Source organism: Stegostoma tigrinum, chromosome 40 (assembly GCF_030684315.1).
Source record: "Stegostoma tigrinum isolate sSteTig4 chromosome 40, sSteTig4.hap1, whole genome shotgun sequence".
Taxonomy (NCBI): Eukaryota; Metazoa; Chordata; class Chondrichthyes; order Orectolobiformes; family Stegostomatidae; genus Stegostoma; species Stegostoma tigrinum.
Window position 1 is genome coordinate 10,430,595 of NC_081393.1, and position 26,413 is coordinate 10,457,007.

Below are 26,413 nucleotides of genomic sequence, written 5' to 3' on the forward strand. Positions count from 1 at the left end.
ATGGTGATACAATAATCTTAATTTTTTTTCAACTCAGTAAGTGATTTGGATTTGAAAGGCACTGCCTGAGCTTCAAGTGAAGCATTCCAGAGGGAATGAAAAGGAGGAATGTGCAGGGCTTTGGGGAGCAACTGGGGATATGGCAGGGGGTGAATTGCTCCTTTGGACAGCAAGTGATCATCTGAATGGTCTTTTTCTGAGCTGCAAAAATATTATCATGATTTAAATCTGGTGACAAGAACCGAACACAATATTTCAATTGAGGCTGAACCAACATTTTGTCGAGATTTGTCACATCTTCCGTCTTTTTTTCGATACTCCAATTTATAAAGGACCCACAGCTTGTAGGCTTTTCAACCGTGCTGCTGTCTGACTCTGTTACCTTCTGTGATTTGTGTATATTTGGGGTGTAGGCTTCCAACAGCTGACCCTGGAGAATTTCACAAATGAACTGTCCAAAAATAAAACATTCATTACTCCTCTCGGCTTTGTATTGCTCAGTCAATTTTGTTGCTATGGTGCCGTGTCCCTTTTTTTCATAAAATGAGAGAAAATGATAAAAGCAAGATGCAAGTGCAGAAGACATCTGTGGACGTGCACATTTGCCTTTCCATAAAGTGTGCTTTGTTCACACAATTTGGAAAGAAAAAAATATTACGCAAACATTCCACATTTGAATATTACAGCATTGGCAAAGGAATCCAAACGGTACCATTGTAATCACTTCCACATTTAGAAAATACATTGCACATCAGATATGCATTTCAGGTGCTATATCACCAAAAGTCCATCCACACAAAGTCAAGGGATTTCCCTCTGTGTTGCCTGAGTACCTCTTCCGTTTCTTTGACGAACACCAGACAGTATTTAAAAACCGAAAGAACCGCAGATGCTGTCAATCAATCACAAAAGCAGATGTTGCTGGAAAAGCTCGGCAGGTCTGGCAGCTTCTGTGAAGAAAACAATCAGAGTCAGCCTTTCGGATCCGGTGACTCTTCCTCGGATCAGTCTTTGCTTGGCACACAGTCTGAGGAAGCAATTGCAGTTCCCAGCCCTCTGGGTCCACGGTTGGAAAGTTTTTGATGCCTCTCCGCTTCTTCCCAGATGTTCTCTGCAACATCCGTGGTGACCCGGCGCCGCAGCGCGCTGCAGCCCCGTTAGTGATAAACGTGAAGCCACCCGGCGGCCGCAAGCCTGTAACTGCAAGCGGGTTGGGCGAAACAGCGGCCCCCAGTGGTCGGAATGAGGACGGCATTTCCCCACCCACTCTCCGCCTCCAAGGCTGGCCTCCGCGGGGCGGAGTTACCCAGTTCTCGCGAGGAGCCGCTTGCCATGAGGGTCAAGATGGCGGCGGGTCCCTTGTCAGGCGGCGTGTTGCAGTGAAGTTGGAGGAGAGGGCGGCAGGCCCGGGGTCTCGGCGCTGCCGACGGAACCATGCAGCACGATGATGTGAGTTGAGAAAACGGGTGGTTGTTTCAGATTGCCATGTTGACCTCCACTCGCTCCCTGACCGTTAGGTCCCAGTCCCATGTGGGGGACACCCCTCTTCATCTCCTGTCCCTGGCTCAACCTTCAGCAGTTGCTCAGGTTCCTGACAATATTCCTGCCGCTGGAAGATGCACTTCGTCAAAACTGTTCTGAGGAAGAGTCACTGGTCCCAAAACGTGAACTCTGCACTTCTCCTCCACAGATGCTGCCAGACCCGCCGAGTTTTACCAGCAATTTCTGTCTTTGTGTTTTCGTTGTCAAAGCTTTCCGTCTTGCATTCGTCAGGACCTTTCGCAAGAATGCCCATCTTGTTCTCCCCTCGCCTGCTGAGCAGGTGTTCTTGTGAATTGTCCTGATGGGTGTGAGAGTTGAACCTTCTTATTGCTCAGATTGTGGGGTGATGGATCAACTTTGAGTAGGGGTTGGGTGCCTGTGGGTAGGGGTTGAGCCCAAGGGTAGCAGCAGGGCCAAGTTTTGGGATGTGTCAGGTCTGTTGGTGGGGTGGTCTTGGATTCCAGGAGGTGGTAGGTTCTAGAGGGACAAGGTAAGATGTCCAGGCTTTTGGGCAGAGGAGGCATGTAAGTGGACTTGAGATGGTGTCATTTGGAGGGGGTGGTGTATGATTTAAGTATAGAGTCAACTTAATAGTTAGAAATCTGATGTATTTCACATAGATCAGAAGTGTCTGATTTTTATGAAGGCTTTGGGAGGGCTCCCAGCATTGAAGAATAGCACAGAGTAAAGTTCAGTTTCCTGGACAATTTCTTTGGAGTCTCCTACAAAGGAGATTCCATGGCATCCCCATGTACACCTTCAATCTATGCTGGCATAACAAAAGTCTGGCCAGCAGAAATGCTGCCTGATACCAAACCATGATGTGAATATTGCACATGATATACGTGAAGATAAAGAGTCATTGTGCTATACAGCATGAACACAGACCCTTTGGTCCAACTCATCCATGCCAACCAGATATCCGAAATTAACTGAGGTCATTTGCCAGCACTTGGCCCATATTCTCCTAAACCCTTCCTATTCATCTAGCTATCCGGGTGCCTTTTAAATGTTGTAATTGTACCAACTTCCTCTGGCAGCTCATTCCATACACACACCAACCTCTGCATGAAAACATTGTCCCTTAGGTCTCTATTAAATCTTTCCCCTCTTACCTTCAACCTATGCCCTCTAGTTTCAGACTTCCCCACTCTGGGGAAAAGACGAGTCACTGGACGAGAAGCATGAGCTCTGTTTCTCTCTCTCCACAGATGCTGCCTGACCCTTGCTGTGCTTTTCCAGTTGTCTTTTTTCAGAACTGCACCGTTTTGCTTTTTAAACACTTAATGCCATTGTAACTACGTCTGAGACACTGATGTGACAAAGGGCACAGAATTATTTGCAACACTTACCTCAGCCCTGGAACTGCAGCACACTGGCTCCACATTGGTCACCCCCTCTCAGTGGCAGTGCTTAACATTCAAATGAGCAGTTTGTCTTGTGATATCAGGTTCACACTTTGAAAAGTTACAGGAAGTAAAGCTGGAGTACGTTTTCCCAAAAATATACCTGATTCCTAAACTCGTAGAAGTACTTCAATTTATCAGTCCAGAATTGATTTAATCCTGAAGTGGCCACCATTGGTCAACTATTCAGTTTTGTTGAATGTGTGTGCAGTTGCTGACCAGCAGATTGGTACTGCATCTGGAATGGCAATCCAGAGGTTCCGACTAAAGCTGTGGCAACTTAGGCCCAACAGCACAACCACTGGTGAAATTTATATTCAGTTCATAAATCCGGAATGTACACAGAGTAGACAGAGGGTGATGGTGAAGGGGTGTTTTGCGGACTGGAGGTCTGTGACCAGTGGTGTTCCATAAGGTTCAGAGCAGGGACCTCAGTTGTTTGTCATAAGTATAAATTATTTGGATGAAAATGTCAGTGGCCTGATTAGTAAGTTTGTAGACAACATGAAAATTGGGGGATTTTGTGGATATTGATGAAGAATATCAAAGGATGCAGCAAAGTACAGATCACCTGAAAAGTTGGGCAAAGAAGTGGCAGAGTTTAATCTAGACAAGTGTGAGTTGCTGCATTTTTGGAGGTCAAATGAAAGAGTACACTGTAAATGACAGGACCCTTCAGAGCATCGATATACATAGAGCTCTTGGGATCCAAGTCCTCAGCTCCCTGCAGGTGGCAGTGCAAGTGGATCAGGTGGCAGTGAAGGCTTATGACTTGCTTGTCTTCTTCATTTAACATATTTGTCAGGCCACATTTGGAATACTCTTTGCAGTTCTGGTCACTGCACTGTAAGAAGAATGTGTAGCTTTTGGAGAGGGTGCAGAAGAGGTTTACCAGGATGTTGCCTGGTTTAGCGTGTCTTAACTCTCAGGAGAAGTTGGACAAACTTGGACTGTTTTTGCTAGAGCTTTGGATGCTGAGGGGCAGCCTTAGAGAAGTATATAAAATTGAGAGGTGTGAAAGGGGTGAATGGTTGGAGTCACTTTGCCACATGGAATGTGAAATATTCGAGGACGTAGATTTAAGGTGAGAGGAGAAAGTTTCAGAGAGTGAGGAGACGATTGAAGCAAGTTTTTTTTTTACACTGGGTGCTGCCAGAGGAGGTGGATAGAAGTAGATTATGACAGCAAAGTTTGAGGCATTCAAATGAACAGGCAGAGAATAGAGGAGACTGACCATGTGCAGACAGTTGGGAAAAGTTTAGAAAAGCATCATGGTTGGCACAGAAATTTTGGGCTGAAGGGCCTGTTCCTGTGCTCTGCTGTTCTATGTAAAAATAAACTTTGTAATGGTGACAGGAACCATTGCTGAAAGACAAACTAATCCGGTTCGCTCATGTTCTTGGTGGAAGGAAATCTGCTTTTTTTTAAATCGCGAGTTTACCCTTCATATATGTCCTGATCCACAGCAATTTGATTGAATTTTAACTGCTCCTGAAGTGTCTTTGCGAGCCCCTCAGTTCAAGGCCAATTTACATATCTTTAGTATAAGGCAGCATGAATGTCTTCGACCTTTGTTCATTGTGATTTTGTGACTTGAGTGCCTCCCTCAGCACGTGCTCCTGAAACAGTGGGATCACCTTGGAGGGGTTTGACAGGAGCGTTACAAGGTGGTGGTCTGAACTTCAGTTATGGTGGAATGATTTGGTCATTTATGATTGTTTTCTTTGGGACAGAGGGAGGCTTTTGGGAGACTTCATTCAGGGTATGGAATTCAGAGAAAGCAAGCAAGAGTGATCTGTTTGTTTTCACAGAATGGGTGCTTCCATTAACAGTATCTGGAGAAGCATTAGCAGAGGGTTGAGAAACTTTTCCATCCAGTGGGTTGTGGCTGCATGAAAAGGTAGTGCAGGCAGCCGGCCTCAAGGCATTTAACATGTACTGAGATCTGCATGTGAAGGACTGATTTGCAGGTCGGTGGACCGAGAACGGTGACTCAGGTCATCATTTTCCCTCAGTTAGCAAGGCCACCATGGGCTGAATCGCTTCAATTTGCACGGGCAGTTTTGTTTTTGGGATTTTTACTCCCAGTGTCAGGAACATGACCAAATCGCTGGAATGATTTGACGATACTTGCCAAAACTTGGGAGATGGAGTGCACAAGGAGAATATATTAGAAGTTAAGTGTATGTTACATCAGCTGGGTGAAATTTTCAGTCACCATCTAACAGCTAAGGAAACTCGGAAAACCCCTCCCCAGTCCTTACCAGAGATGGCACATTTATTGAACAACTTGTGTGCAGCAACATTACATGTTCATTCAAACAAAAGTGGTTTCTCTGCCCACAATCGCTAGAATAACTTTATCCACCAATTTTTTCTGTTCCGCGTGATGTTCATCGTATTGTTCACACTTTCTGCTGAACTTAATTATTTTTCTCATAACATGAAATTTGTTTATCAGAAAACAGCGAGAGTAGGACTTAACTGGATTCTAATAAAGTTTCTCTTTTTTAGGTGCTTTGGGATCTTATCGGAAACAAAAGTTTTTGTTCCTACAAAGTGAAGTAAGTAAATATTCCCAGAAAAATAAACCCGAAATATGCCGTCTTCCTGATAATTGTCTGAATTGTCTGCTACTGTCTAAGATTTGGCCTCTGGTTCCAGTTTGAATGGGTATTTTAGTGTTGAGCTGGCTTCAGTTCCTAATTTCCTTCTGCCATACTCAAACTAAATGGTGAGCAGGGAGAAACAGCTGTCCCATCTGAATATTCTTGTGCATCTTTCTGTTCTGGAATGCCTGAATTCTCACACGTCCCCTTGCTCTGTGTATGAGAGAATGTGAAAGAAAATGAACCACTTTCATATTGGCACATTGTAAAACCAAGCAGACTGAGTTGGTTTGCAGAAACTTATCGCATTGAAAGCCATTCAGCCCACTGTATCAAGGATGGCTCTTTGAAAGAGCACTCGAGCTGTGTTGACCACTGGTCTGTTCTGTCTGCAGATCCATGTTCCTTATTCTCACCTACCTCTCTGGTCCATTTTAAAATTGTTTGCAAAGGAGATTCTACCAACTTGTAATCTGAACAGCTCTGGTGAAGAGTCATTTAGACTCAAAACATGAGCTTTCATTCTCTACATGAATGCTGCCTGACCTGATGTGATCTCCAGCATTTTTTGTTTTCAGACCTAACAACTGACTGTGTTTAAAGCCTTTTCATTATTCCCCGTCTGGATCCTTTGCCAATTATTTCATGCTGTTTATTCACCCATTTTATGCATGGATACAGCCTTTATCTAGTAAGCTTCCCTTCCAGGGAACAGTTGTAATTTTTCAATCACTCTTCCAAACTAAAGTCGTGCACCATGGCAGCATCTGCTAAATTCCCAGCAGTGTGCTGTGGTGCCCAGCAACTGAATTCGAATCTGTGCTTTATTAAGTTTCAGTGTGATGACATTATCAATCTTGCAAAGCCAACTTGAAGGATTAGGATGTACTGATTAGTATCTGAAGTCAGTACTCACCAAACATTTGAAAAATTGTGATTCGAAATGAAATTATCCTGTTTGCCCATATTCATCCTCCCAAACGCAACAGTAGCGACGTCTTTGTTGAAATTTAACTGCCATGTTTCTGCCCATTTTACCTTCCTTGATCTGTCCTAATCATTATCTGTTATAAAGTGGATGTTCCAGCCCTAATTCATGTCACTGGATGAGGAATCCGGAACCCAATCTCATGATATGAATTTTCATTTGCAAGTCCCAGCAAATAAGTCTGTAATGTAAAACTTGCCTACAGCTAGTGACAACTCTCATGGATTGTTTTGATTAAAAAAACCCTTCAGCTTTACTAATTGTTCTCTGGGAAAGGAAATCTGTCATTATCACCTGGTTTAGCTAATATGAGACTCCAGTATTGAACTAATGTAGTTGATTCTTAACTGTCCTCTGAAATGGCTAAACAATCAAAGGCGGTTGCTGGTGGCATGAAGGGCAGATCGACCTCAGCTGCTGAGCTTTTGGTGATTCTGGGGAAGATATGGTGATGTTCCCTACAGCAATCCCAGGAAGGAATTAAACAGAATCTGCTGACGTTATAATGCTACGCACTACACCCTTGCATGGGTTGTTTGTAAATGAAAAACGTGGAAAGGGTCATGGGTCCAAAACTAATTCTTCATGAACACTGATGTAAATATCTCCCAGTCTGAAAAGTAATTACTGTTACAGGCCACTTATAAATGTGTGGTAATTTCTCCATTTTGTTATCCCGAATTTTCTTCTGATCACAATAAGAAGGACAGTTCGTTGTGCTTTAAGTGCTGTGAGTTTCAAGAATGGCCATGGAACAGGCTCTTGTATAAATCTGAAAATCAAAAGAACAGAGCGACATCTATTGTTGACAAAATCTGAAGCGCAAACTGGAGCAGTTGCTTTCCAAATACATGCATTGGAAAATGTGTTTTCTGAAAAAGTAGCGTGAAGTTTGATAGAAGGATGGAGCAGAAGTGGGTTAATTCTTAGTTGTCCCTCACAGGATGGTTGAAAACATTGCAGGACTGAAGGATTTTTGTTCTTGTTCCTCAAAGACACATGAAGTTTGGAAAATTCTGGCCTTGAATTTAAATTGTGACTGGGCTTCTTTAGTGTTGAGCTGCAATAGCATGTAACAAGTAACCGCTTTATCTGCTGAAGACTTGTAAACAAGGTAGTCTTCTTTTGCTGGAACACGACCTCTTCTTTTGAGATTATAATTTTTTTAAAAGACAATCAACTGACTTCTGGTATTCAAAACAAAATGTCAGTTACAGAGTGTAAACTGTAAAGTGTCTTCCATCATAAACTGACTCTCTACCATGTGATAATGGGAACTACAGATGCTGGAGAATCCAAGACAATAAAATGTGAGGCTGGATGAACACAGCAGGCCCAGCAGCATCTCGGGAGCACAAAAGCTGACGTTTCGGGCCTAGACCCTTCATCAGAGAGGGGGATGGGGTGAGCGTTCTGGAATAAATAGGGAGAGAGGGGGAGGCGGACCGAAGATGGAGAGAAAAGAAGATAGGTGGGGAGGTAGGGAGGGGATAGGTCAGTCCAGGGAAGACGGGACTGGTCAAGGAGATGGGATGAGGTTAGTAGGTAGGAGATGGAGGTGCGGCTTGGGGTGGGAGGAAGGAAATGCCACAATGATGCCACCCGAAGGTTGCAGGAACAGCAACTCATATTCCGCTTGGGAACCCTGCAGCCCAATGGTATCAATGTGGACTTCACCAGCTTCAAAATCTCCCCTCCACCCAATGCATCCCAAAAACAGTCCAACCTGTCTCTGCCTCCCTAACCTGTTCTTCCTCTCACCCATCCCTTCCTCCCACCCCAAGCTGCACCTCCATTTCCTACCTACTAACCTCATCCCACCTCCTTGACCTGTCCCGTCTTCCCTGGACTGACCTATCCCCTCCCTACCTCCCCACCTATACTCTCCTCTCCACCTATCTTCTTTTCTCTCCGTCTTCGGTCCGCCTCCCCCTCTCTCCCTATTTATTCCAGAACCCTCACCCCATCCCCCTCTCTGATGAAGGGTCTAGGCCCGAAACGTCAGCTTTTGTGCTCCTGAGATGCTGCTGGGCCTGCCGTGTTCATCCAGCCTCACATTTTATTGTCTCTACCATGTGAGAATGGTGTCAGCTTTCCATTGTCCCCATGCCAATGGTCTGACCTCAAACAGCATAAGACACACATTCTGCTTGCAGTCAATCCCAGATAACAACCTGCATGTACAAACCTGTTTGATTCCTTGCTTCATGTTGCTGCAGAGTCCTGTATTTTGGAGAATGAGACCTTTTTGTCAGATTAGGCTGGGGCTTCCTGTCCTATACCTGTCACCAGCCTATACTGTGATGTTTTAACAGCTTCTTTGCAAACAAATGTCACATGTTTCCTGACTCTCTTTAAGTTGGTCCTTTTTCTTGCCCCTGCAGAACTAAAACGCAGAACTTCTGTCGCAATGAGTATAATATCACAGGCCTGTGTAATCGGTCATCCTGTCCTTTGGCCAACAGTCAGTATGCAACAGTCAAGGAGGAGAGAGGTAAGCAGTCTGACCTCTGACTCAAATCGTCTTTACATAATTATGGCAAACTGTAACCTGTATTAATGCAAGAACCCATTGAGCCTGTTACTCTGTTGAGTATGATCATAGCTTATCCTGTATTCAATGCATTCCTCCCTTGGACTCTTTAGTGCCCATAAATCTATTTATTTCTTTCTTTCTTAAACATGTTCTGTGACTGATTCTCCACTGTCTTCTGTGGTTGAGAACTCAACATGTTCACCACCCTCTTAATGAAGAAATTTCTCCTGAGTCTTAGTTCTCTGGCCTACCTAGTCTCCGAATGTTGTGAGCCATTGTTCTCGATCCCCTTCCTGCAGACAAGAGGGATGTCATCTCTGTATCCAGTTTGTCCAGCCCTATCAAAACTTCATGTTTCAGTGAGATTTCCTCCCATCCTTCTGAAGTGATTAATTTTGCGGTCCCAGGATTCTGTGGATTGAACCTTTCCTGCACTCCCTCTGTGACAAGTATATCCTTCTTCAGTAAGGAGACTAAAAGTGTACACTAATTCAGGTGTGGTATCACCAAAGCCCTGTTTGCTAGAGGAAGACAACCTTGCTCCTATATGTGAAGTATCTTGCAGTTGAGGCTAGTGTACTGTTTGCCTTCCCAAATGCTAAGTGCTCCTGCATGGTTGCTTTCAGTGACTGGTTGTGCAAAGGTACTTGGATCCCTTGGCACAGCAATATTTCCTAAGCTGTCACAATCTAAATAATAGTCGGCCGTACTTAAACAGTAATCCCAACCAATGTTATTACTGGACAAGTTATATCTAGTAAAATCTGGCTTGATAGCTCAGTTCTTTTGAAATGCAACCAGTTTGTCTCTTTCTGAACAAAAGCATGGAGTGCTGCGTATTTGGTTTTAACAATGAAGCAGACGTTTATTACACAAAACGTGAAATAGAATAAATCGAGCTATTTACAAACAGAACAATCTAAAATATATTAAAACACAGTAAAAATACAATCTCGCCGATCTCAACATTGCCGCATTACAGTGCTCTGAGAGCGTTTGTAAGAGAGCATTTCCGTTCTGTGTCTTTAGGTGTGACTTGACTGCTTTTTTTAAATTCACATTCCTGAGAGTCTTCGAGCTAGTCTTTGCTTATTTGCACAACTGAGCTTAGATTTTGTCAGCTTCAAATAGCCCCTTCAGGATTCTAAGCAAACACTACATGACTAAGATTTTCAAACTAAGATTCTTAGATTGAGGTAAGCTATTTCCTAACCTTGCTGAACTGACCCCGTTATCGCGAAGAAACTGTTTCAAACATCTAATTTCAACCAGGACTTCAGCGAACCAGAACCAAAAGCACTTCCAAGCTTTGAGTTTTTGTCTGATGCAAAAGTCCTGATCGACTTTGCTTTCAGTTCAGCTAATGTTCATCCAAATTTACTCTGTCTGCTCATATAACTCTCCCTGTATAAAAAATTCTCATGATCAGCCCAGGGGCACGCTCTTTCTCTCTGATTTAAAAAGAAATTATTGTCTGTAAATGCTGAAGTGCATTAAACCCCTTTGTATCTACAGACGAAAGCCCACGTACCATAATATCAAAATCCAAATTCAAAATATTTGTAAATCACATTACACTTATTATTATGACATTGCATTTGTCATGTATCACTCCTGAATTGTATTGTAACATCCTCCTCATCACTTATAATCAATGTTTCCACTAATAACTACTCTGTGGATCGGGAACACAGCACGTGTTGTGAATGGGATGATATACAGACCAAAACCCACATGCTGTTGGGGCAGGTGCGTAGTGGAATTATTGCCAGACTATTAATCCAGAAGCTCACTAATGATCTCAGGACCTGGGTTCAAATCTTTTACTGTGGCAGATTTTGGAATTTGAGTTCAATCAAGAATTTGGAATTAAAGGTCTAATGACCATAAAACCGTTGTCAATTATTGGAAAAACCCATCTGGTTCAAAATCTTTTTTTACGGAATGTAATCGGTCAACTTTGCCTGGCCCACGTGTGTCTCCAGACCGACAGCAATATAGTTGGCTCTTAACTGCCCCTCTGGGAAATTAGGGATAGGTACTAAATGCTGGCCTAGTGAGAGACACTGACAGCCCATGAATGAATGTTTAAAACAGAAAATATTTTGTTCATGATATTCGTGAAATGTTGCAGAGAGTGCAACAAACGTCAAATTTCTCCAGGCAGCCAACACTCTGAAGTGCCTCAGTAGCTCTGCAAAACTCTTGATATTTCTAGCATTTTCAAGGTGCAAAATTTTTTCAGACAACTTTCAAAGTGTTTTTGCCTGCCTGTTTTTATCATGATGAATGCAGATGTATATCTCCCCCCTCACAGATTCTCCATAACCTAAACATGATATTTTGCATCCTGCAGGTCAGTGTTTCCTGTACATGAAGGCAATAGAACGAGCTGCTTTTCCGTCTCGATTATGGGAGCGGGTAAGTACAGACTAACTGAGCTAGAAAAGTTATATTTGGTGTGATGTTCTTGTTCCCAGTGAGAATGAAATGCTGGATGCTCAGAGTTGATCAGGATATCTGTCAGGAAAATAGCTCTTGATGAGAAATTTTCCATGCTAGTTGTAACTGATCCTGCAACATTTAATCACGTGGCTTGCTGACATGGTTACACTGAGGGGATACTGAACATCCTGAATCCTCTTTTACAGGAGTAAGAATATCAATAAATCCACATGCTTGAGGAGCTCAATGAACAAAACACTTTGTGAGAAAGGAATAAGATGTATGTGATATACATTTAGAACAAGATGCATGGGTGTGGTGAATGCACAAGGGTGCAGGGATAAAATGAGGGAACAGAACAGCTGACCAGTTACATGAGCAATGTCAATGCTCAATGTGTAGGCAGTAGCAGAAGCGTGAAATTCATGAGGGATAGTATTTGTGAATTTTGATGGACTCAGTTACTTGTGGGTGCAGTTAAGACCACAGATCGTACGTTGTGGCAATCAAATGCTCAAGCAGTGACTCCTTATGGGAAGCTGTTCTGCCATAATTCATTTGTGCCTCGCACAGTGTTTGGTGTTTTCCAGAAAACACTTGCATTTCAACTCTTGCTCTTAAATCCAAGGTTGTTCACCTCAACATCTTCTGTTCTCAATATTTCACAGGTCAAGTTAAGTAAGAATTATGAGAGAGCTCTGGAACAGATTGATGAACATCTTATCTACTGGCCCCGCTTTATCAGACACAAGTGTAAGCAGCGTTTCACAAAGATCACCCAGTACCTGATCCGTATCCGCAAGCTCACCCTAAAGAGACAGTAAGTTTGTTGTGGAATATGGCATGACCTTTGGTCCTGATTGTTTGGACTTAGCATCAAACTGCTCGTTGTGTTTTGGGCTGTTGTTGCATGGTTGAGATGTAGCTCGAAGGAGACAGTCACCCAAAGTGCAAGGAATGCCTTTGGAAGTGACAATCTGGAACTGATGATCAGATGTACTCTCAGCCATCCAGGACTGCCTAGTAAATATCAATATTTCCCAGCCCTCAACAGTCTGAAAAGCATCATTCAGGCAAGGGTGGAATGACATTTCAATTCTGGTATAACTTGCCAAGGTCTCTTCAAGGTACTTAGTAACTTCGAATAAAACAGCATCACTCATGCAGCATTACCAACTGGACCATGTGAAAGGATCATTGCTTCCGCCATTCTGACCCTAGACTTACTCAGAAATAACTAACTCCTGTAAAAGCAGAGACACAGCCTGCTGCTGATGTCGCACTCACTGATGGATTTGTGTGGTTGGTGCCCTGTTTCTTTCTCTTGGGCTAATTCTGTTGCATTTCTCCTTAGGAGGAAGCTGGTACCTTTAAGCCAGAAGGTTGAACGGAGAGAGAGAAGGAGAGAGGTAAACATGCTCTTGCACTCGCATGTGGTATATCTGACGGACCTCGGTCTGTGACTTGTACAGTTGCTGAGAGAAATCTTGATGCTCGGTGGGGATTTGTTTGAGACTTTCACGGTGTCCCTGACTCTTCTTGACATGTGTTCACCTGTTGACCTGATCCAGTCGCTGTGAACCATCACTACCGTGTGAATTCTGCCAGACTTCATCTTATGTAGCTTGACAAGCCTAGAGCACTGGAGCAGCCTTTTTCAATTCATCCTGTCCGCTTTGGCTTTTTGAAAGAGCATCAACTTTTTTATTCTCTGTAGGTCTACAATTTTCTTCTGTTCAAGCACTTAACCAGTTCCCCTTTGAAAGTTACTGTCGAGTCTATTTTTGTTCTAAATTGTGGTAACCTGCTGTGTGAAAGACACTCTCCTTTTCTCTCGATAACACACTGTGGAGCTGGAGGAATACAGCAGGCCAGGTAGCGTCAGAGATGCAGGAAAGGTGACGTTTTGGGTTGGAACCCTTGAAGGGTCTGCTGCCTGGCCTGCTATGTTCCTCCAGCTCTGTACTGTGTTATCTCTGACTCCGGCATCAGCAGTTCTTACTATCTCCTTTTCTCTTGGATTTTTGGCCAGTTATCATGAATCAGTGCACTCTGGCTTGCATCTGGCTGTGCCACTATCAAAACCCAACAGCATATTAAGTACTTGAATTTTAATAAATCACTCTGGAAGCTTCCCTTCTCCCAGAAAAACAGTCCCAGTTTGACAAGGTAACTGAAGTCCCTCATCCTTGAAGAAAATCATGCACCCTGTCTGTCCTTGTGTGACCTGAATTGAATGGAGGGAGTCAGCTATTTTTTTTCTATCCCTGTTTAGTGCTAATTCTTTTGGGATGAATTTGGCAAGGGCAGTTATATTCTGTGCTGGAGAGATATGAGGCTGCATGTAACAGAGTCTCATTTGTTTTCTTTCAGGAAAAGGCTCTGATTGCAGCTCAGCTGGACAATGCCATTGAGAAGGAACTGCTGGAGCGACTCAAGCAGGGGACGGTGAGTTTCTGAACTTCATGGGCAGAGATCTGAATTCACATCAAAATCTTCTGGAATTGGTGGTGAGGGTTCATGCTGAGCATTGCTATGGTTGAGCAACTGTAGAGAGCACTATCAGGGAGTGACAGCAGTTGACGAACGGGTGGAATTATGGTTACTTGAGTTCCTTGCATGTGCTGAGGAATAGTCTACTCCAGCATACACACGTTGTCTGGGGAATGGAAATTCAAACTGTACTCATGGGTGGTTTTGTCTACAGCTCTCTTTAGAAGGGCTGAAGTATTGGATTGAACATTGCTGCTGTGACTAAGGATGGACGCCTGGTGATCTCTGATGCGTTAGTAACATCTTTCTGTTCTGTCCTGTCCCATCAGTATGAAGACATTTACAACTTCCCTATTCATGCTTTCGATAAAGCGCTGGAACAGCAGGATGAAGAGAGTGAGACCGATTCCTCGGAAGAAGATGAGGAGGTAAGTGGTGGTAAAAGTTGAGAGGAAAACAAAAGTGTCCAATCTTGTGTTTGATCTCATTGTTTCTGATGCAGTTTTATTGGGATGACTTGAATACTGGGAACCTAGCTTCCTCAGTTCTGCTTCCATGAACACAGGTGGTTTGGAGCATTGTTGTCCAAAACATGGGCACATTGGAAAATCTGGTGTGAATCATCCATTTTTGCTCAGTAGATGAAAACTCTGAATTGGACACCCACCTAGGCTGTGATTTCACTGTTCGTATTGGCATGATTTGTTTGTGAGCGGGATAGATGAGGATTTTTTTGATTTTCATTCATGTTTTAGCTCCAGGATTAGTACTTAGCTGTTAAAAGTGTGAAATTCCAGACTTGGCATCTAATTGTCCAGAGAAAGACACTAGCCTGGCTGTCAGATTGACCAGTCTGGGTCAGTATCAGAAACCTAGGGGCGAATGAACTTTTCCAGCAGGGAGCATGGTGGCACTATCCTGTTGCGCCTCTCAGTTCAGAATACGTGTGTTTTGGAGTCAGTGTCAGTGAGTTTCTGAGGGGAGTTGTGAATCTGGGTCATGGAAATGGAGTGAGTTTGCAGGGAGATATGAGTGGAGTGTATGGGCTATGTGTTGATGGAAAGCATATCTGTAAGAAAAGCAGGGGAGGATTTCGAGGAAGAGTATGGTTGTGGGTTTTGAGTTGGGGAGGGTCGTAAGGGAGTGCATGTTGCCTTGTGTCTCTTGAAAGGGAAGGGGTGAGGTTGTGGATCAGAAAAGAGGTGGGAAGGAGAACTGAGTTGTGTATCTTGGGTGGTTTAGTGTCTTTCAATGTGGAAGTATTGAGGGCACTTACTCTGCTGAAATCAGCTGCACTAAGATAGATTGGGTTTAATATAACTGAGAGCAGAATTTGGCGGAAGATTAAGTTTCAAATTAAATGAGGCGTTTGAGTCACTGTGTATGTGAACTGCATTCACCTCAATTGTTCCCAAACCATTTCCACAAAAGTTTATGTTGGTGGCTAAAACCATGTTCATGTTGCTTGCACCACACCGAGCCAGAGATTTTATTTCTCCAGTGATGCACTGTCCAGAACTTTGAAATTGGGCAGGTACGTGACATGGTGGAGTTACTGCCAGTCTGAAAAGTAACAAGCTGTTATTCCCTTTGTGATATGTCTTCATATCTTTTTCTCTCAACAGGATGTTGGTCAAGTGGAATACGTGGAGGATGATGCAGTAGATGAGAGTGACCTGAGTGACTTTGAGGTATTTGGCTCAATGGTGCCTGAATTTTTCTTGTTATGGGAAAGGGGAGGGAGGGGAATATCCCTGTAATATTGCCAAGGATGGGATGTCAGTAGTTAGAGTGGAATAGAGCATGGAACCATTTTAGGTTGATTCCTGAATAATTAAGTGAAAAATCTTGTCTTCTGTTGGAAAATGTCAGCCATCTCAGGTGAAGTGCTCTGTGTCTTTGAGCTGTTTAACTACAGAAAATTTTAATACAAAGGTCTGAGTGAGGATTTGTTCTAGGTAGCAACATGTAAGGCCAATATCTAAAGCACTCATCCCACCCACTCCATGAGTCAGGTCTGTTCTAAAATGAAAAATATCTTCAGAAAGAAACATGTGTAATGAAATGCCCTGGGTACTCGAACTATAAGTCAGTTGTAGATTTAGGATCTACCTTTGACGCTGTGCTGAGTATCCTGGTTATAAATTTAGAGACACAAACTCCAGGAGCAAGGAGGTTACATGAAAATATTTATTTCGGCTCAGCTGGAATACTGCATCCAGTCCTGGGTGCCGTACTCGTGCACTGATGTAAAGAAGTTCGAGATGGTGCAGAAAAGATTGAGAAGAATTGTTTCAGGGTGAGGAACTTAATAATGTAGGAAGATTTATCAAGTTTGGAAAACCAGAACAAGAGGATGTAGATTAAGGGGAATTGGCAAAAGAAGCGATGAAGACTGGAGGAAAATCCTCACGACACAGTGCGTGGTTATGATGTGAATGGATACCTTGAGTATTTGGTGGCACAGGTTTAATCGATTTATGAGAATTAGATTATTATGAGATCATGCAGAGTCACGAGGAAGTCCTGGAGAAATGGCATTTGGTAAATTGCTACTTTGCAAAGCCATGATTCGCTTGGATCTTGCATTGGAAACTAAACCCTATGATTCCTGGAGTTACCAGTGAAGTTCAGGTTTTTAAAAGAAACATCCAAACTTTGCACACTGCCCAACTTTCAGATCCAGGTTGATAAATCACAAGGACCTTGACACAAAATCACTTTATTATATGTCGTTAGGTTTTAGCTACAGATAGACAATTAAGCTAAATCAAGTAAACTCTACGAATTAAAACTGTCAATCCTGATAAACTTACCCTTATAAACATACACCGAGACAAACATAAGCACAATAGTGGAGGGAAAACTCAGCAAACAGTTCCACAGTCTTGGTCCACGTGATCTGTTGGGTTGGATCTTGCTGATGAGAACATTTCTTCTATGCTTTCCTTTCTCTGAATGTTTCCATTGGTCTGCAAGAAACACCATGGGGCTGGTGCACTTGCAAATAGGTCTCTGACTTATTAAGTTCCAAGTCACAGCTTGCATTAACTGCTGAAGGAAAGGTTAGCTGGTTTTCTTGGAAGTTTGAAGGGACTTAACGCATAGAGCTGTAGACTTGCTGGTTTGACTTAGTTTCTCTGTCCTTTTCACAATCCAAGCTTTTTAGCTAACTGATGAGCAGTCACCTAGTTGTTGGCAGGCAGACTATCTTTGTGATTCGTAATTGGTCCCTTGTCCACAAACCTGTCAGCTTCTTTTGCAAACAGTCCCTCAGCTCCAGTTCATCTGCCACCTTGCTGGAACCCACAGCTTTACAGACAGGGTTTACAGTAGATATCACATTAGCAAATTTTGAGAAGATTTGTAGCTCAGGTTGAGGTTCTGGATGTGAGTTTGCTCGCTGAGCTGGAAGGTTAGTGCTGGTGTTATGTCCCGCTTTCTATTTATCTGGTTAGGTTTCCTTGCGTTGGTGATGTCATTTCCTGCTCTTTTTCTCAGGGGATGGTAGATTGGCTCCAAATCAATGTGTTTGTTTATGGAGTTCCGGTTGGAATGCCATGCTTCTAGGAGTCCTCGTGCGTGTCTCTGTTTGCTTTGAGCCATCCTTGTATATCCCTGGTTTTCTCATTTCAGACAACAGTTGTAAAAAATGCAAAAAAAAGACACTGTCTTTATGCAGCATAGACACAACAGTGGTGCTGTAACATTTTTGTCCTTCTCTGAAATTAATCTGATTAAAGTTTGCCCGCATTCCTGCTTCTGCTCACCACAGGTGGCATGTTTGCATGGGGCATGGATGAAACTCGCCTGTGATACATTGACTGCTTCAGCAGCTTGCTTGCAATTCCTGACTTTGGTCGACATATCAGAAGTAGCCATGTGGCTGAAGTACCAAACTGTCCCATTGGGAGCTTTACAGTTAAAAGGATAGGCATGTGATAGAAACAAACAGGAAAACTCTTGGCAGTTTTTGAGAAGCTTGGCTGTTTCTTTGCTCTGTGTGCAGCAGTATATGTACTATTGTCATACAATCCATATATTGTTAAGATGCTGCAAGCAGCTGATTGGAACTGATTTTTGACACAAATACACAGGCTATGGACAGGCTGGAAGGAGACGATGAGGAGCAGGAGCAATCCAGCGAAGCAGAGGAGCTGGAGAAAGAAACTTCCACGTCAAAGGGCAAAACACCAGTCAAAGGCCCAGCCCGGAAGAAGCGACCATACGTGGAAATTGAATATGAGCAGGAAACAGAACAAGCAGCCAAAGCGACTAGCTCCTAACAGTTTTGTAATGCTGCTTGTACTGAAAGTGAAGAGTTGTGTTAACTCCATTGTAAAGACATTGTAAAGCAAAACAACTTCATGGTCTCCTCTGGACGGGCTTCATTGCTGCTTCCAGTTATCATGGTCTTGACCGCAGAAAGCAATAACTATTGTTCAAGATTCTTAATGTCATCTGTGGGTTTATGTTTTCTCCATTTGTTTTAATTGCTCCCATTTGTATAAAACTATGAATAAAGGATGTGACTGACTTTTCCATAGTTCTAGAAATGTCTTTTGAGCAGTTGTCTGGTTAGATGCCAGTGGAAATCTGTCCATCCTGAACTGCTGTGCTACTGACTTGACAAAAGCTCCTTGAACTTGGGCTTCAACTAAATGTGTTTTCATCAGATTTGGGTCTCTTAAGTGCAGTTAAATGGATGTGCATTCTTCAAAATCCTTGGAGTGGCTGTCTAAGTGGATGGGAGAGTACTTGGTCACGCATACAAACCAAAATCTCCCAGGTTGATGCACTACTCCTGCAAAGCAAGGAGTTCTCTAGGTGATTAACTGCAACGACACACAAAGTGGCATCAGGTTCTGATATTTCCTCCCTCTTATGGGCAATGGAATTTTCATCGTACAGTGAAGAAGGAATTGTCATGTCTAGTCGGTGCCACATAAGGTTTTGGAAACTTGGCTGTTTTTCACTGTAGTTACCAAGCTCTCACCAGGTCAGAACAGGTACAGTTAGATTCAGAGTTGAAGGTTTTTGTCTGTACATTGACATCAAGCACACCTTTTGTGCCTTTTGAGTTGAAGTAGTTTTTACAGGAAACTAATAAGTTTTAAATACAGTCATTGTTGTAGTGTCAGAAAGACACCTGCCAATTGTGTACAGCAACCGTCCACAAAACAAAATTGTAATCATGTGCTTCATTAATGTTACAGACACCAAAAACACATGTTCTTTAAAAGCATGTTGTGAGCTTCATGACATCAGTTTCAGAATGCCGATAGGGGTCTCAGTTTAACACCTTACTGTAAGGTTGCACTTGTTCATTACTGCATTGGAGCACTGGCCAAGCTTTGCATTCTGTTCTGTGAAATGGCATGGTCGATAATTTATGGAAGGTGCTGGCACTAATAATCTGAGCCTGAGCAATGATGAGGAAATGTGTTAAAGTGGCTGTAGTGAGCGTTTCTGGGTTGTTTCCCATGCTCGGATCCAGCTTGTATTGTTTGTCCTGAATAGCTGCTTCTGCTGAATATTTGCACACTCAGAGACTGTGATGTTTTCTGCTTTAGTTTATTAAGATTTTGTACAGTTACTGTGATTTGTTACACATCTTGCTGCACTCTCTGCAGACAGTCCAGTACTGTTGCATTCTTGCAGCTCTGGCGTACTCCTTCCAGGAGAATCTGAAGAGCAAAAACAGATTAAACCAGCCACTGCTCCAGCATCTGTGTTGGTGGATGTAGCTCAGTGCTATTCCAAAGCAGTGTTCCCCCACGTGGTCGAATGTTTCAATATTTAAAATTCTTTGCTAAACAAACCACTGTAAATGATGTATCTTCAAATAAAATGTGTATGTTGTGAAATTTATGAAGGATCAACAGGGGTTCTGTCAATTCGGAAATGTCAGTCTGCATGCCTGTGTTGGATGTGATAATGGTTAATCTGTGTTTTGGTTGTGAATGGGGGACATTCTCTGAAAATGAGCTCATTTTCTCTAATTTAAGCAACCTACCCCCACCCCCAACAGACCATCAGAAACTAACTTACTGTCACTTTACGTTCACAGCAGCGATTAAGAAGGATCAGGCAGTGGGTGGCATCTTGTAACATCTCCTCCTTCACATGTGGTGGTGTTGGGCCCTGGTCAGTTGCCACATCATATATGAATTTCAGTAAGGACTTGAGCAAGACCTCCAGCCTCATGGACATTCTGTCCAACATCAGAAAAAAGAATGATTAAGGTTAAAGTTTAACTATCTCAATAAGATGTACAAATCTCAATGGTTTGTTTTGGTTTCAGCAATACCTGGGCCAGGCCTGTTGAATCATACTCTGGAATGCTTGGAGAACACCAAGCCTGGCTGCTTCCTCTGGTCCGTCATACACCTCAAGGTATCCAAGAATCACTCTTTGTAAACGCTTCAAGTGGCGAACGACCATAATGCCCAGCCTGGCAACATAAACAAACAGTGTTGTTGAGTGAGATAACAAAGTGTGGAGCTGGATGAACACAGCAGGCCAAGCAGCATCTTAGGAGCACAAAAGATGATGTTTTGGGCCTCGACCCTTCATCACAAAAAAGGATGCTCCTAAGATGCTGCTTGGCCTGCTGTGTTCATCCAGCTCCACACATTGTTATCTCGGATTCACCAGCATCTGCAGTTCCCATTATCTCTGATACAGTGTTGCTGACTGATCTGTATCCTGTCAGTGTTCTGTGTGTTGGAGGACAAGTGAATGAGACACGGACAGACATGTCTTCAATGTTCTCTTCGGAGATTAAGGCAAAGAGGTCAGCAGGTCTCATGTTGCTTCTGTCTTCATTTTCCTCCCCTTCTGCTGAATGTCTAACTCATCGGTTGGGGAAAATTAAGTTCACATGAGAATGTATAGTGCGTGCTGACTGGCGAAGGATGAGCACAGTTGGCTCTTACTCTGTCCCTGTTCTGTTCTCGCCCAACATCTTCTAACGTATTTTTGCAACCCGATTACTCTGACAGGCAGGAATCCTATCCGGTTTCCGTCCATCATAGCCTTCGCTCGAGCACGTCTGGAGACTCATTATAGTGAGCCATTAAACACTTCACTTCTCCCTGCACAATCAAACATAGGCCCCTGGGTCCATATGATTCCATGTCATGACTCAGCAGTGCACAGAAGCACTGACCAATGGAGAGACAATCCATGTGTGCTCAGGGCAAAGTGGCAGGAATCCACTGCTTCTACCGGGGGATACCACAGAAACCTACATGATGTAACAGTGATAATGCCAATACAAATCAGCAGTTCTAACCTCTCAGTGAAAATGGGCAGATTTTGGGCATACACTCTACGCAGAGGGATCTTATCTTCAACCTCCATGTGGGTAAGAATTAGGCAGAACACTTTGTCATAGTGATTGGCTCTCTGTTGGCCACGGATGACATGGGATTTCTCGATAAGTGGAAGGAGGTCAAGTAAGCAGGACAGCACATTCTGAAATAGACAAAGAACCAGTTATTAGTCAGTCACACTGCTGCTTGCAGTGCAAGTCTGGAATTATCCATTTGTACAAAACCAGGAATAAGAGAGTTCAGGTGCCATCCTCAAAGATACAGGCTTAAGAAATTGAATTACTCGTTCAGACTGATGACCTTCGGTCAGAACTGCTCTCTTGCATGACACTGGAATTTGGTTGACTGCAAGACAGCTGTAAAGACTGGCACTCAGATTAACATACAGTTTAGAAGCTGATTGCGAAACGAGTCCTTGAACTGACAGGGCTGAATAGATGACAAGTCCTGCCTTGGTCATTCCAGTCAAAGGAGAAGGAAACAACGGCAGCCTTCCCAAACTCATTGATGTAAATTGGATTAAGTGCCTCCCACAAAGAGAACGATTAATATTGAGTGATAAATAGTTTAATTTTTCCATTATCTATTTACCTATGTGATCATATATAATTCATTACCTGCACAACCTGGCCATCACAGTTCTGTTTCTATCCTATACTAATGAACAAGTACTTGATAAGATTTGAAAGCTGGGTGCCTGTAACTGCTGGCCTAGGACTCATGTCAGGTTCAGAGAAATGGAGATAAGCTCCAGGCAGGGCACACACTCACCTGAATGAGGGAAGCCTCTGGAGTGTACAAATGACTGTAGAGAGCATGGTATACTACCTGTGCCCGGTTATATTGCAGGAGCTCTGCAGCAGGCTGAAATACAAAACAGAAAGCTGTCAGGCACAGGGATATTTGCAATCTCAGTTCAATCCAGCATACCGACACAACAATTAGGGTTCAGGAACTGCATGGTGATTGAGTCAAACAGTGTCCGTTTTAGAACACTTGCCTTCTCATGGTTGTCCTCCACGCCTTCACTTCCCCACAGGAAAGACAGTTGTGTCCTGAGTTCAGTTTGAGAATCCATTAGAACAATTCTCTGTCCCAGGCTCCAACATTACATTGATACGCAACACGTTGCTGATAAATACATTGTTTCTGCTGCATTGCAGAGGTGAAAAGAACATTCCTTCAGTTGAGAACTGAAAGAAGTAATTTTTATAGCATCTTAAACATGTTAAGGTACTTCATACCCAATTAGGCACTGTTGACATGTTGCTGTTCTGCTGTAAATGCTACAGATTATGTTCACACAGCAAAGTCCCAGAAATGCAGAATATGATTAATGATAACCAGGATTCACGGAGAATCCCTATTCTTCTTGCAGTACTTTTGAATTTTTTACCTCCACAAAACCTGTGGAATGGGCAAACATGAAGCTGTGTTTAACATCTGATCTTAAAAGTCAGCACTGCCATCATTGCAGGACTGTCTCGGTCCTGACTGAGTCAGCCTGTTTTGTACTTGGTAGTAAACACCTCAAGCAGAATTTCTCCTGTGATTTGGCATGCACAGGCCCCCACCAGATCCATTCCACCCCACAATCCCCACTCTCTGACATCTACGTACCACATTGTCAATGATGTGCTGGAGACACCTCACGCCCAGTATCTTATTTTCTGTCCTGTAGTCATCTGAGAAAAGGAGCGATGGTGGCAGCACTACGTCTAGGTGCTCAGCCAGCCACGGCCTCCTCACCTTCTGCAGCAGCCACCAAAATACATGTTTTGTGGCTGGAGTCAACTTCCAGGTGTTTCTGTAGAAATGTGCACACACACAAATCAGTTACTGGTTCTCTGTTCAAAATTGGGGGGGCAAAATATATGACAAAATGTACAGTGACCCGTCACATTCACCAGTGAGAAAGCACCATAACTGGAGGAGAGGGACTGAAAGACTGCGCTTCCTGCCTGAAGCAGGGGTTGGACGCACAATAAGTTCCGCCTACAGCACCAGCACAGATAATCAACACAGAATTTCACAGTGTACCAGCTGCCTGCAGGGGTATGAAAAGTTCATTGATCTTTCCCCACCCCTCTTTCAGTCAAGATGAATTACAAAGTCCATCAGTGAAACAGGCAGCAATGCCAACAAACAGACTCACTTGTTCATTTGTGGTTTCATCAGATGCAGCACAGCTCCTAGAGCTCCCCTGCCTTCCTCCTCTGAACCACACAGGAGCTCTGTGACAGTCTTGCACCCCACCGCCTGCACTGCAGCTGCCAACAGCTCGTCGGCAGCCAGGCGAGATGCTGCATTGGTCCACGGCTTCTCCTCACAGTGTGTAGCACAAAAAATGACTATTTGTGGCACAATGATTCTCAGAACAGACTCTGGTGAAACGATGGTGAGGTGAGGCATCACACGCTCTGGCCTTGTTTGTAGTTTACTGAGGAGAGCTTTCAAGGTTTGAGCCACATTGCAGGCCCTCTCAGGTATCAGTTCATATGCATCATCAGGTAATTCACCACTGTCGGTCTCACATCGGGGCAGTCCCGAGTACTGTATCAGGGCAGCTGTGAAATTGACGTACATTTGAACAATGACCGACATGTCATTCTGGCAGCAGTCAAGAAGCCAGGCAGGATCAGCCTGGAGGAACAAATCCCTTGCATCATCTAAAATTGATCCTTTGTGTCTCATCAGTTTCTCATTTGACAAGTCCCCTAAAATTTTCCTGAGAACATGCTCAGCTGCTGGTATTTGCATTCCTTGGTGAGAATCCTTTTCCATTATTCTGCTTTTGCCTGCTAGGTGCAGTTTCTGAATGATTTCTGAAGGATCCACCATGGTACTTTTTTCTTTGGCTTGGTCCATGATCAGAAATTCATACTTTAACCTGGGAAACAGAAAACAATTTTATTTTTCGGCAAGGCAACATTAGTCCAATGAGAAGAGCGCATATACCAGGCAAGAAACACCCAAGCAAACTGAGATGCTAAACATTTCTGATCACAGATTATAGAAGTACTCATTAACCATGACAGAAGAATCTCAAACCTCACAGATCTGCTTTGATAATGTTCAAACAGAAATCACCTGATTTTTATCTTGATTTAGCATAAACATTTTTTTTATTCATTTATGGGATGAAGGCATTACTGGCTAGGCCAGCATTTATTACCCGTCCCAAATTGCCAGAATGCAGTGAGGAGTCAACCACATTGGAAGTCACATGTAGGTGAGACCACATAAAAATGGCAGAATTCCTCCCAAAAGGATGTAAGTGAACCAGATGGATTTTTCCAACAATCATCAATGGATTCATGGTCATCATTCAATATTTTATTCCAGATTTATATTGACTCGAATTTGCTAAGGTGGGATTCGCGTGCAGGTCCCCAGAACATTCCAGCAGTCGTACCACTGAGCTGTGAGCAAATCTTTTAATTTTAAGACCAGTTATGACATCATCTAAAATCCCTCGTGTATGACAGTGACAGCAATTTAACATTTGTAACTGAAACACTCAAATAATAAGGTACGATTTGGATTTATTCTTCAAATTTGAAGGACACCCTTTTCAGAGTGCAGCAACCAACATGAGTGACTCCGATTCTACTGCAGGACTATGTTTTGTGAAGGGATAATGAGATGATAATGGATTAGACCAACATAGTTCACTAATCCAACAGCCTTTCCTGGAGCTGCATCCCAAATTTAATAATTTCAGAAGTCGCTTTTTTAACAACCCCCCAACCGACTCCAGTCAATCACCATCTTCCTGTAACTACAAGTTTTTCTTCCCCTGTTCGCTCAGGTCCAATTAGCATCTCTCTTTCTCCGTACAGTGCTAAAAACTAATTTCATGGAGGAAAAGAAAACACAAAGGGAGAATTGTGGCTAAAATACATAAAAATGCAGAGAGTGGGCAGCAATCTGTGAAGAGGGAAGGCTCTCCCTCGGGGATCAGTGCAGAGCTGTTTGTGTTTTGGCTGCATTTTGTTTTTGTGTTTGGATGGTCCCTGCGGTGAAGCAGCATTTGGAGACAGAGAGTGGAAGAGGTGATAGTTTTCCACAATCAACCCTCTTCCTGTTGTCCATCTTGAGCAAAGCACGAGGTTGGAGAAAGCTCGGGTTTTTCACCAGGTCCTCCTCGCCGGGCCAAAGGGCAGAGAGGCTGGATCAAAGGGAAGGAAAGGAGCCAGGCCCAGAGAGACAGACTGGGGACCGCAGGGCCCAGCTCCTGCTGGCACTGACCTTCCCATCGGCCGGCCCACATCGGCGGCACGTTTCCGGTCAGAAACTCCCCGCCTCCTTCCATCGAAAAGGGGAGTTTCTTGCCGAGTGTAAGAGAGAGATAGAGAGAGAAAAGATTACTCACCACTGTTCCACACGGACTGGATAGGCCGCGGATTGCACCAACGCATCGGTGGTCACCGACGCTCCCATACCCCCGGAAAGCGCAGAGCCGTGCACTTTGGTTCCGGCCCTGAGCTAGCAAGTCTCAGCTCAGAGGTTCCAGACCTCCTTTGAAATAAAGCACAAACTACGAATTGCGACCCCAACCCGGGAAAAGCCTCATTGCAATAGTCAAAATTACACAGGAAGCTTACAAGTGTAAATTGAAATGACCTTTGTCAGGGAGGTACTTAGGGCAATGCTGTATCCTCATTCTTGAAGTGCCCACCAGTTTTAGATGACAAAGCAAGTTGACAAACAGACATCGCAGTGCATCTATAACGTAGAACAGAAACCAGCAGTCTAATGCATCTACTACATCCACAGTCTGAGATAGCAAGATCAGAAATCACACGACACCAGGTTATAGTCTAACAGGTTTATTTGAAAACATAAGCTTTCTGAGCCTAACCGCTTCTTCAGTAAGACTCGGAAAGCTTGTGTTTTCAAATAAACCCATTGGACCTACAACTTGGAATTGTATGATTTCTGACCTTGTACAGCCCAGTGCAACATCGGCACCTCCACATCTTGAGATTGCATGAATGGCAGATGCTGGAGTCAGAGTCACAGTGTGGAGCTGAATGAATACAGGTCAGGCAGCT

At 43.5% G+C, this 26,413-nt stretch overlaps 2 protein-coding genes across 6 annotated transcripts; one reads left to right on the forward strand and one right to left on the reverse strand.

Moving 5' to 3' along the window:
• The first annotated feature begins 1,322 nt into the window (after positions 1 to 1,322).
• Positions 1,323 to 19,890, forward strand: mak16 (MAK16 homolog (S. cerevisiae)). Its single transcript, XM_048522813.2, has 10 exons — positions 1,323 to 1,449; positions 5,463 to 5,512; positions 8,930 to 9,039; positions 11,438 to 11,502; positions 12,195 to 12,346; positions 12,881 to 12,935; positions 13,900 to 13,974; positions 14,349 to 14,447; positions 15,645 to 15,710; positions 18,117 to 19,890. Exons 1-10 carry the CDS (start codon positions 1,435 to 1,437, stop codon positions 18,303 to 18,305), a joined length of 876 nt encoding a protein of 291 aa, XP_048378770.1. The 5' UTR covers positions 1,323 to 1,434; the 3' UTR covers positions 18,306 to 19,890.
• On the reverse strand, positions 19,578 to 25,796 carry tti2 (TELO2 interacting protein 2). Of its 5 annotated transcripts, none has more exons than XM_048522812.2 (8): positions 25,732 to 25,796; positions 23,512 to 24,246; positions 22,977 to 23,163; positions 22,128 to 22,220; positions 21,317 to 21,498; positions 20,330 to 20,473; positions 20,071 to 20,233; positions 19,578 to 19,706 (listed from the first exon to the last, which is right to left on the reverse strand). In XM_048522812.2, the coding sequence occupies exons 2-8, from the start codon at positions 24,222 to 24,224 to the stop codon at positions 19,626 to 19,628; spliced, it is 1,563 nt and encodes a 520-aa protein (XP_048378769.2). In that variant the 5' UTR covers positions 24,225 to 24,246; positions 25,732 to 25,796; the 3' UTR covers positions 19,578 to 19,625. The 5 variants fall into 5 exon arrangements, with proteins under 5 accessions (XP_048378769.2, XP_059497205.1, XP_059497202.1 ...); XM_059641222.1 differs by lacking the exon at positions 25,732 to 25,796 and adding an exon at positions 25,608 to 25,689; XM_059641219.1 differs by lacking the exon at positions 25,732 to 25,796 and adding an exon at positions 25,260 to 25,485.
• Between the last annotated feature and the right edge of the window lie 617 nt (positions 25,797 to 26,413).

Excerpts from the sequence above, each read along its gene's own strand:
- mak16 (XM_048522813.2), top strand. Across the intron at positions 9,040-11,437 it reads AACAGTCAAGGAGGAGAGAG|GTCAGTGTTTCCTGTACATG; the intron begins GTAAGCAGTCTG and ends TGCATCCTGCAG. Across the intron at positions 13,975-14,348 it reads AGCGACTCAAGCAGGGGACG|TATGAAGACATTTACAACTT; the intron begins GTGAGTTTCTGA and ends CTGTCCCATCAG.
- tti2 (XM_059641219.1), bottom strand. The coding sequence starts at position 25,348 with ATGCAGCCAAAACACAAACAGCTCTGCACTGATCCCCGAGGGAGAGCC. Across the intron at positions 22,221-22,976 it reads AGCACATCATTGACAATGTG|CCTGCTGCAGAGCTCCTGCA; the intron begins GTACGTAGATGT and ends TTTGTATTTCAG. Across the intron at positions 20,474-21,316 it reads CTGCCCATTTTCACTGAGAG|GCTGGGCATTATGGTCGTTC; the intron begins GTTAGAACTGCT and ends TTATGTTGCCAG.